Here is an 11,564-nt window from a genome sequence, read left to right as displayed (position 1 = left end):
TGAACATGTTCAGGCTTACCGTATTTATCTTAACATGTTCAGGCTTACCGTATTTATCTTAACATGTTCAGGCTTACCGTATTTATCTTAACATGTTCAGGCTTACCGTATTTATCTTAACATGTTCAGGCTTACCGTATTTATGTGATCATGTTCAGGCTTACCGTATTGATGTGAACATGTTCAGGCTTACCGTATTTATCTTAACATGTTCAGGCTTACCGTATTGATGTGAACATGTTCAGGCTTACCGTATTTATGTGAACATGTTCAGGCTTACCGTATTGATGTGAACATGTTCAGGCTTACCGTATTGATGTGAACATGTTCAGGCTTACCGTATTGATGTGAACATGTTCAGGCTTACCGTATTGATGTGAACATGTTCAGGTTACCATGAGACTCCTTTATTTTAACATGTCTAAACGTATAAAAATCTGTTGGAGGGAATCCTGTGTTTCTGTGGGTTTTCATGTTGTGTGATGTACCGCCTCTGCTTATGCATATCAAAAGCATGAGTTAAACAGCAACAGATGTGGTTGCTCATGGCAACATCTCTGGAGAAATCCTACCTCAAGCTCTGCCAGTCTGGTCTCCAGGGTTGACACTTTTTCCTGTTCTGCTTCCATCTGAGACCTTGTGCCCAGCAGCTCCTCATTCAAAACCTGCAAATATAAAAAATATATCAGAGCTGTATAGTTGTTTCCAGAGACCTGCATTAAGAATATGAATAAATGCAAGATAACAACCTTCATATGGTTTTGGTAACTGGTGGTTGCCTCGCTCAGCTGAAGCTGAAGAGCATTGAGATCTTTCTGGTTGCTTTTCCGTAAGCTCCTGGCCTCCTCCTCCTTTGCCCCCTCAAGCCTCTGCTGGAGTTCCTTCATGGTTTTCGGGAGACCCTCTGCTTGTTTCAGCTGCTCTTTTAGGTGAACATTGTCTTTTTTCAGGGTCTCCACAAAGTCATTGAGGTTCTGTGTGTGATTTTGTGCCACCAGCATCTCCTGCAGTTTGGCTGAGAGTTCCTCACAGCGCAACTTAGCCTCTTCATTCTGTCCAGTCAGCGTACACACTTGGATGCCCAGCTCTGCGGTCTCAGTGTTGGCTCGGTGAAGAGCCTCTCTAGCCTCTTCGTTCTCCAAGACCAGGGCACTGCTCTGTTTCTTCAGCACATAAAGCTCCTCCTTCATAGAATCCAACTCAGTCTGTAGGCTGGCTCGATTCTGAGCCTCAGTATTCCACTTCTTTTCCAGTTCCTCCTTCTTCTCGCGACAATGCAGGAGCTCATCTACATGTCTGCGATTCAGGTCCTCCACCTGGGATTTGAGCTGCTCAGTCTGAGCACAAAGGTCTGCCTTGGAGGCCTCAGTCACCTCCTGCAAAGCCTGGATCCTCATCCTCTCCTCTGAGGCCACTTGGAGCCGAACTCGAAGATCTACAACTTCCTCCTGGAGCCTCGAGACCTCCTTCATGTTTAAAGCTAATTGGGCTTCGGCTAGAGCCAGTCTAGAAGCTGCTTCTCCAGTTTCGGTGTGTTGGGTTAGATGGTGATCTTTCCCGGAGGTTGGTCCATTATCCAGCTCTCCATGTCTCTCCTTCATACTGGTCTCAGATGTCATCTGGGATTTCTGCTTCTCAGAGGCTTTATGAGAGGTCAGTTCTCTCTCCAGAGCAGCTTTGGTCTCAGCCAGATCCTTGTAGCTTTCCTCGTTCCTCTTTACTGTACTGACCAACTTTGCATTGATCTCCATTAAGCTGAGACACTGGGTCTTGTACTCCTCCAGCTTTTTGCTCTGACTTTCCAGGCTCTGCTTTTCTAACTGCTGGATCTTCTGAGTGCTAATTGAGAGATTAATCTCCTTTTCTTTCAACAGTTCCTGCAGTGATACAATCTGTTTTTCTAGTGTTTCCTTTAGGTTACTGCTCTTTTGTTGAAGCTCCTCGTGCTCACGTTTTGCTTTCTTTTTCACCTCCTCTAGCTGTTGGACTCTTTCCTGCAGTGAGTTTTGTATGTCCTGCAGCTGGGGCTGCAAATTCTTTACCTCTAGTTCTTTCGCAGTCAGTGCTTCATTGAGTCGACTGACAGTCGCTTGGAGCTCAACAACTTGTTGAATTGAAACAGTTCTTTCCTCCTCGCTGGATGTGCGAAGCTTACCAAGTGCCTCTTCACTCTCTTTCAACTTTTCCCCCTCAGCTTTGAGTTCTTGCGACAATCTTTCAACCTGCTTTGCCAAATCCCCGGTACTGTGCAGAGTTTCCAGCTTCTTCGCGTCAGCCTCTTGCTGGTACGAATCCTTTGTAACCTTCCCTGCTCCCTCCTTACACGGCTTATGATTGGCACTCTCGGCAGCAAGTAGCGTCGCTTGAAGATCAGCAACCTCCTGCTTTAAATCTGCTGCTTCATCAGTAAGCAGATGAACCTGCTCTTGAAGCTGCTGTTTGAGTAGCTCTGACTGGTCGAGTTCAAAACGCAGGTCATCTATAGCACTAAAAGTGAGTTCTCCTAGTTCTCCTACGTCTGCTTGAAAACTGCTGCCCAGGTCTGGGCCTGGGAGATATTCCTGCACTTGCTGAAACAGGAAAAAAAAACAGAGTTACAGGGATTCTGGGTGCATGTCGTTTTGCTAATACGAGTCCAACTTGATATGGGATAAAATGCTAGTTTGGTATGAGTCATAAACAAAAAAAAAATGAGTGGAGACCTGCGAGTAGTTGCTGACAAGGCTATTGACGCTGGAGCAGCGGCTGGGCGGTCTCCACACGTGGGCACCTGACACTGCTGAACCCACAGTTCTCCTACAAGTACCAAAGTCATGAAGAATCAAGAAAGAACTTTGTCTCACTGAGGTGAAATGAACAGGAAACACATGCTGAGCAGAGCTGAAACTGAGCCACACCACATCCTTAAAGGTTCACGGTTACTGTACATGCCACACTATTGTAGACTGCAGGTGCGTGTGACTGGAGGCTAAACAACGGAGGATTTGCTTCAAAAGCTGCACTTGGGTCACTATTAAAAAACTGGCGTCTCTAAAGTACAGCATATGTGTGTTATAGGTTTATGTGCTGAAGTTGAAGCTAGTGAAGCAAAACAGGATGTGCTTTCTCTTCTGTCAATCACAGCAACATTGGCCAATCATGCGTGTTTGGAAGCTCATGTATTCATAAGAGGGCAGATATTAAGGAGAGTTGGCTGGTGGGTAGGGGGAAGTCGTGGCCTAATGGTTAGAGAGTCTGACTCTAACCCTAAGGTTGTGGGTTCGAGTCTCGGGCCGGCAATACCACGACTGAGGTGCCCTTGAGCAAGGAGCAAGGCACCGAACCCCCCCCTCCTCCAACTGCTCCCTGAGCGCCGCAGCATAAATGGTTGCCCACTGCTCCGGGTGTGTGTTCACGGTGTGTGTGTTCACTGCTGTGTGTGTGCACTTTGGATCGGTTAAATGCAGAGAACAAATTCTGAGTATTGGTCACCGTACTTAGCCGTACGTCACGTCACTTTCACATGGGAAGGTAAAAATAAAGATTTTGCATAAAGTGTAGACCAGAAAATTTATTGGACAACCTGGCAAAGGTGGGCCACTCGGAGTCTAGATCATATCCTCTGGATGCCACGTCGAACTGGATGGCGTTCAGCTCATACAGGTGATTGATGATGTCGACGTTGAGGTGGGACTTCAGAAAAGGACTGCGGGCGTAGTACCAGTCACTGCATTGGATAATACAAGAGCACGGAGTCAATGGATGGAAACGAAAGCTGGTACAAAAAAAAAATAAAAAATCAAATCCAGATGCTTGGATTCAAAAGAATATACGGTGACATTCTGTCCATAAACATGCTGCACTTAATCCAAGAGAGGAAGAGAGAATTCTGCTGAAATGTCAGGCAGAAGTGAAACTGAGGAAATCAGAAAGCAATGTACTGAACTGTACTTTCTGTACAATTACTTCAAGCCTACACAAGAGGAAGAAGTCACAACTTGAGTGTTCAATTCAATACACATATGATTTAATAAATAGATAGATAGATAGATAGATAGATAGATAGATAGATAGATAGATAGATAGATAGATAGATAGATGCATAAAGATAGATAGATAGATAGATAGATAGATAGATAGATAGATAGATAGATAGATAGATAGATAGATGCATAAAGATAGATAGATAGATAGATAGATAGATAGATAGATAGATAGATAGATAGATAGATAGATGCATAAAGATAGATAGATAGATAGATAGATAGATAGATAGATAGATAGATAGATAGATAGATGCATAAAGATAGATAGATAGATAGATAGATAGATAGATAGATAGATAGATAGATGCATAAAGATAGATAGATAGATAGATAGATAGATAGATAGATAGATAGATAGATAGATAGATAGATAGATAGATAGATAGATGCATAAAGATAGATAGATAGATAGATAGATAGATAGATAGATAGATAGATAGATAGATAGATAGATGCATAAAGATAGATAGATAGATAGATAGATAAATAGATAGATAGATAGATAGGTAGATAGATAGATAGATTGATTGATTGATTGATTGATAGATAGATAGATAGATAGATAGATAGATAGATAGATAGATAGATAGATAGATAGATAGATAGATAGATAGATAGATAGATAGATAGATGCATAAAGATAGATAGATAGATAGATAGATAGATAGATAGATAGATAGATAGATAGATAGATAGATAGATGCATAAAGATAGATAGATAGATAGATAGATAGATAGATAGATAGATAGATGCATAAAGATAGATAGATAGATAGATAGATAGATAGATAGATAGATAGATAGATAGATAGATAGATAGATGCATAAAGATAGATAGATAGATAGATAGATAGATAGATAGATAGATAGATAGATTGATTGATTGATTGATTGATAGATAAACAGACACAGACAGACAGACAGATAGATAGATAGATAGATAGATAGATAGATAGATAGATAGATAGATAGATAGATTGATTGATTGATAGATAAACAGACACAGACAGACAGACAGATAGATAGATAGATAGATAGATAGATAGATAGATAGATAGATAGATAGATAGATAGATCATTGCAGTTGTTTTCTTTCTCTCTCTCTTTTTTTTTTCTTTTTAAACCCAAACTTTAAACATTTAAAGTTTACAATAATGACTTTGGTTATACGGTTAATGTGTTCTTTATTGGAGCCAAATTCTTTAGTTCCTTTTATTTGGGTTTTTGTTTTCAGTGTACTTTTACAGATGTGTAAGTCGTGGCCTAATGGTTAGAGAGTCTGACTCCTAACCCTAAGGTTGTGGGTTCGAGTCTCGGGCCGGCCACGATTCATGTGCCATGTACCCCCCCCCCCCCAACCCCACCCCAACTGCTCCCCCATAAATGGCTGCCCACTGCTCCGGGTGTGTGGGTGTGTGTGTGTGTGTGTGTGTGGGTGTGTGTGTGTGTGTGTGGGTGTGTGTGTGTGTGTGTTCACTGCTGTGTGTGTGCACTTTGGATGGGTTAAATGCAGAGAACGAATTCTGATGTCACGTCACTTTATTCTTATTCACTTTATGTGGCAAATTTCTCCATTTGTATTGAATTTCAGTTCACGTCAGTGATTCTACACACTGAACGAGGTCACTTGCATGGACAAGCATGGATTAGCCTGTGCACTGATCCTGTAGCGTCAGTCTGGTAGATTGAATTGTATGTTAAAATGTTGCGTTATCTGTTGTACCTATTATTTAGCTTATACTGTATACTGGAATTTTAGCAGCCACAAAAGTGTTATTATATGTTTTGGTACGGACAAAAACAAAAACATCATGCACTTTAGCGTCAATTCCTTGAACTGTACTTATTCTCCAGTGTATACACACTGCTCACTATTTACACTACACAATGGAGTAGAATAGTGTATGAGTATTTGATCTGGGGTGCACAAGAGAGAGCGTGCTACTGTAACATACGGGAAGTGCACAATACTGGTACGCATACGTACACACAAGACCTGATTTTGTATTTGAAAAACAATGTGATAAAAATCCTTTTAGCTAAAACGAGGAAGAAACAGTGGTTGAAGAATTTCGAAAGAAAAACGTTAAGCAACAGAGGTGTTAAAACGACTACAAATAAGAAGTGGGCTTTACTGGACACTTGACACCGACCCACTGAGGGGCGTTACAGTCGAGGTTCTTCTGATGATTCAGTGCCATGGATTGTTGCGTGGGGATTAGTCGTTCCTGTTAATAATGATAGCGTACTGACATAACGTGTAGTGTGTAATGCAGGATCTGATCTGACACACAGTCACATGTTTGTTCATCTCTGACACACTCAGACACCAGCAGCAACTAAAACAGGATCCACCAACAGCAAATATTTTTAATTTCCTTCATCCGAAACCATGATCATGTGTTTTATAGTTATAATAAAGGTATCTCTATTTCCTGCTAAACACGTTCTGACAGTGAACACTCGTGCTTCCTGTTCTCCTACCATGTGACCCTCTGGTTCATCAGACATTGCTGAAGAGTGTCTGCCAGTCGCTGGTGCACCAGGCAGTAGCGGATAAAAGCTCGACCTTTTCCCAGAGACGTCTTAAGCTGTGGGACATGAAAAGAGTTTTCATTAGTTTAACAAAACTCATTCAATTAAACACCCACACACACACACACACACACATACACACACACACACACACACACATCTGAATGAAATTTGTTTTATTTTCTTCAAACTAACAAAAGACTAAACTAGCAAACATGGGTTGTGGTTACAGAGAGAAATCTTGTTACGCAAGACACAGAAAGCCGAAATGAAACAATCTTTCCCACAGAATTACAGGTTAGAACTTTTGTCATGACTGGATGTAAAGTGTTTATTCACTACTGTGAGTGTGTCATCTTATAACACAGCAGATGGCAAGACTGCACAAAGTGGCCAAATTAAAGAACATATGGACAGCAGATGTCACGTCACAGCTGATGAATAACACACACACACACACACACACACACACTTCGACTGGGATTTTAAACTCTTCTTTAATGTAATGCAAAAGAATCTGTAATTTGTAAATTCAGTGCTTTAAAAGGGGGAAAAAAGTCAACGATCAAAGAACTGTTTGACTTTTCAATAGGAACAAACCCATGAAGAACATCTAAACTAAAAACCTTAAAATATTAGATGTATTCCTTTTATATCACTGCCAACAATTAGTGTTTTTAATTATGTCATAGTTTTTTTTTATCCATTTATAACATTATTATTACATTTATCATTATGGGACATTGACAAAAAAAAAATTTCTGTTATCACTAATGTTAGGTGATGCAACTACAGAATTGTTCCCTCAACATTCTCTTTTATTTACTCTCGAGGTTTAATAAGATCTCAAACATGCTGCTGTTCAAGATGCAAGACAAACATCCCTGTCCTGAAGACAGGAACAGTTTCAGAAATCAACGTCTCCTTACTGAAGACTTTCCCAGGGAAGAAAAACTCCTGACTGTTACAAAGTTCTGACACTGAAGACTCCTTCCATAAAAAAAACTTAAAACTCAGTTTCATTGTTGCTCCTGTTTGTCGTCAGCAGTTTTAAGCAGCATACCTCTGGGATCGACTTGACAAATCGAATGCCATCGTTAGTCCCTTTGTTCTTGGCCAAGCAATCACAGAAATAGTCCCAGTAATCTTTCCTACTGCCCAAAAAAGTGGATTTTCCTTTCTGGTCAAACTAGAAACAGATGTTCATGTGTCAGGACAAATGAAAGAGAACTAGAGAATACAAAGATATATTATTACTGACAAGACATAAAACACACTTGGAGTAAGTATTCCAGTTTGTAAGAGAACTTGTGGAGACTGGGGCTGTCGTCTGTGATGGGTTCTCCACTCTCAATGTGCTCCTTAGTCAGCTCAGAAACCGCTTCTGCACAAGAAAATCACCCGGCATATGACATCAAAACGAATTACTAGGATAAACGCAGCTTAGTTCAAACAGAACGGATGGCCTAGAGACGTAGATTAAGATATAGATATGTTGTGAGTTCCAAAGAAACATGGAGGAACAAGTCTTAAGAAATAGTCTGAATCATATATGGTGTGTGTTTATGTTTGTAATTTGCTTGGATACCACGCAGATCTCTGATTATCCTCTGGAGCTGATTTTCTCCCACTGTTAAAGATGCCATGGCGAAGCAGGAGGACGAAACGTGGATCACACCGTCGTCGTACTGTCAGCTGTATCAAGTGAACCTACCATAACGATAGATTAAAAAAAAAAAAAAGGCAGACAGAATCAGATCAACTTATAGACATGATATCTAATGCATAATTAGTAAGTAAAGAAAAGTGATAAGAAAGTAACCATACATTCAGAATTTACATAACGTGATTTTACCTTTTTGCAGCGAGGAAAATAAATAAATACATTAATAAATAAATACATTAATTAATAAATAAATACATTAATAAATTAATAAATAAACGAATAGATAAATAAATAAATAATTTAATTGATTAATAAATAAATTAATCAATTAATAAATATATTACTAAATAAATACATTAATAAATAAATACATTAATAAATAAACGAATAGAAAAAATAAATACATAATTTAATTGATTAATTAATAAATACATTAATTAATAAATATATTACTAAATAAATACATTAATAAATAAATACATTAATAAATAAACGAATAGAAAAAATAAATACATCATTTAATTGATTAATTAATAAATAAATTAATAAATAAATAAATATATTACTAAATAAATACATTAATAAATTAATAAATAAACGAATAGAAAAAATAAATAAATAATTTAATTGATTAATTAATAAATAAATTAATAAATATATTACTAAATAAATACATTAATAAATTAATAAATAAACGAATAGATAAATAAATAAATAATTTAATTGATTAATAAATAAATAAATTAATAAATATATTACTAAATAAATACATTAATAAATAAATACATTAATAAATAAACGAATAGAAAAAATAAATACATAATTTAATTGATTAATTAATAAATAAATTAATAAATAAATAAATAAATATATTACTAAATAAATACATTAATAAATAAATACATTAATAAATTAATAAATTAACGAATAGATAAATAAATAAATAATTTTATTGAATAATAAATTAATTAATTAATAAATAAATATATTACTAAATAAATACATTAATAAATTAATAAATAAACGAATAGAAAAAATAAATAAATAATTTAATTGATTAATTAATAAATAAATTAATAAATAAATATATTACTAAATAAATACATTAATAAATTAATAAATAAACGAATAGATAAATAAATAAATAATTTGATTGATTAATAAATAAATAAATAAATTAATTAATTGGTTGATTTTTATACCAGAAAGCCAAACTTAGGACACAGCCAACAATTCCGAAATGGTACGACCCACTGCAGGGGTGTTGAAAAAGTACTATTTATGATTTGTGTCTTTGGAGGAACATATTATGCACTTAACTATTAAAACGAATGAATACTTTAACATTTAACATTTGTTTTGGATTTGTTAAAGTTCTACATTTTACATATAAGACCATCAGGACGCCGTCAGATCAGAAGTTTCCCCCTCAGCAGTTTTCCGTTCATTTAAAAGCTTCGGGGTGCAACAAAAAGAAACGACACCCTTTTAATTTATTATTAAACGTTATTGTGAGTTTAAGAGCTTATCTGTTTAATAAATAACACGACTAAATGCTAATAGTAATAACGAGCCGTAGGAACAAACGGATGTATGTGATGTTATATTTATAATGTATGTAATAAAGTTTAACGGAAAAAACCGCCGTATTATTACGTCATCACCGGCGCTCGCGCTTCCCAAAACAAACCGGCGATTTGAAGGATAAGGAAATTTCCAGCTGTTAAATCGTCAGTTTGGTTTTATTTTTATTAAAAAAAATGAGGAAAGAAACTCTTTCGCTTTGGTGAAGCACCTGCTCGTCATTGGACATGTTTACTGTACAAACTCCAAGCTTAAGTGTCTTTTTAATTTAATAAAATGAAGCGATTAAAAAACACTGACATTTGATATAAAAGCGAGTGTAAAAGTAAACATACTGTGCTTCCGAAAGGAAAGATGATCCTCCATATCGATTTATTTACAGCATAGAACAAGTGAAACAGTCTCGCGGTGGGTGGGACATGCGGATGAGTGACAGTCAGCTCGACCAATCAGAACTTCATCTTTATCTCTCGACAGAGCGCTCCGTCCAGCATGTTTGGTTACGCAGTATAGCCGAGATAAATAAGATCATGTGACCGGAGGTTAGCTGAGATTACAGGCTGAAATTAATTTATATTTATGTCTGAAATACTGACAAAGCGTTAAGAGAATGTATTGTAAATAATAATAAAAAAATAAAAATAAAAGTTTACTCGGTTTAAACTCATACAACGCAAATATTTCTTCTTAATATAAATAAATAACATAAATATTACTCATGGAGATCTTGTTAGATAAAGTTTACTTTCTCGTGCATGAGGTTTTCTTTTTAAAAAAAAATTATTTCACAAGAAAATAAAACTTTGTGACGATTTCAATTCCGTACTGAAAATGTCACAAAGTTTTCAGTTTCAAGTACGTCTGTGAAACACAAAAAGTAGTATTGTCTGTGTGTGTGTGTGTGGGGGTGGGGGGGGGGAGATGGAGAGAGATAAAGACAGAGAGAGTGAGAAAGGTAGAGAGAGAGACAGGGAGAGAGAGATAAAGACAGAGCGAGAGAGAGATAGTGAGAGAGAGATGGAGAGAGAGAGAGACAGACACATAGAAAGAAAGAGAGTGAGAGAGACGGAGAGAGAGAGTCAGAGTGAGAGACAGAGACACACAGAGAGAGACAAAGACTGAGAGACAGAGACACAGAGAGAGACGGAGAGAGAGAGAGTCAGAGTGAGAGACAGAGACACACAGAGAGAGACAAAGACTGAGAGACAGAGACACAGAGAGAGACGGAGAGAGAGAGAGTCAGAGTGAGAGACAGAGACACACGGAGAGAGACAGAGACACAGAGAGAGAGTGAAAGCGAGATGGACAGAGAGAGAGAGAGCGAGAGATGGAGAGAGAGAGAGACAGAGAGAGAGAGACAGAGAGAGAGAGAGACAAAGACAGGTTCTTTCAAAACATTTAACTGAATTGTTTCCATATTATCTACATATATAATACATATAGAAAATATATTTGGAGAAATATATACAAAACGGATCTGGCAAAGAACAAAATGTCTTCTGTATGTTACTTATGCATACAAATATCAACAAACCAGGTATCTTCTGCAATTATTGGGTATAAACATATGCATATATACTCAATATATAATTATGGATACCACGCACACAATGTTCTACCTATACAAGCGCATACTGCCTAAATATGCATACATACATGTAACATGTGCCTATATTCCAACATACAGACCATTATTAATACATCACAACTCCCACCCACTCCCATTGTAGGCAGGTAGATCTCACTCAAATTGA

At 37.1% G+C, this 11,564-nt stretch overlaps 2 protein-coding genes across 2 annotated transcripts in view; one reads left to right on the top strand and one right to left on the bottom strand.

Annotated features, from left to right (window-relative positions):
• The window catches only part of fyco1b (FYVE and coiled-coil domain autophagy adaptor 1b), an 18,540-nt gene extending 8,267 nt beyond the window's left edge, over window positions 1-10,273 (bottom strand). The window contains exons 1-9 of the mRNA XM_060868547.1: window positions 10,146-10,273; window positions 8,149-8,270; window positions 7,838-7,944; window positions 7,624-7,749; window positions 6,510-6,616; window positions 3,563-3,706; window positions 2,703-2,796; window positions 750-2,570; window positions 573-665 (exon numbers count right to left, since the gene is read on the bottom strand). Of these exons, the coding sequence (XP_060724530.1) occupies window positions 573-665; window positions 750-2,570; window positions 2,703-2,796; window positions 3,563-3,706; window positions 6,510-6,616; window positions 7,624-7,749; window positions 7,838-7,944; window positions 8,149-8,206 (2,550 nt within the window). The 5' untranslated portion in view covers window positions 8,207-8,270; window positions 10,146-10,273. The remainder of the gene's footprint in view (window positions 1-572; window positions 666-749; window positions 2,571-2,702; window positions 2,797-3,562; window positions 3,707-6,509; window positions 6,617-7,623; window positions 7,750-7,837; window positions 7,945-8,148; window positions 8,271-10,145) is intronic.
• Window positions 1-11,564, top strand: part of LOC132844833 (protein THEM6-like) — a 261,817-nt gene that overhangs the window by 127,791 nt on the left and 122,462 nt on the right. The gene's annotated exons all lie outside the window — the stretch shown is intronic.

The sequence above is a fragment of the Tachysurus vachellii genome, chromosome 1, assembly GCF_030014155.1.
Source record: "Tachysurus vachellii isolate PV-2020 chromosome 1, HZAU_Pvac_v1, whole genome shotgun sequence".
Classification (NCBI taxonomy): Eukaryota; Metazoa; Chordata; class Actinopteri; order Siluriformes; family Bagridae; genus Tachysurus; species Tachysurus vachellii.
The sequence above is the reverse complement of the archived record's forward strand: the minus strand, read 5'-3'. Positions and strand labels throughout refer to the sequence as shown.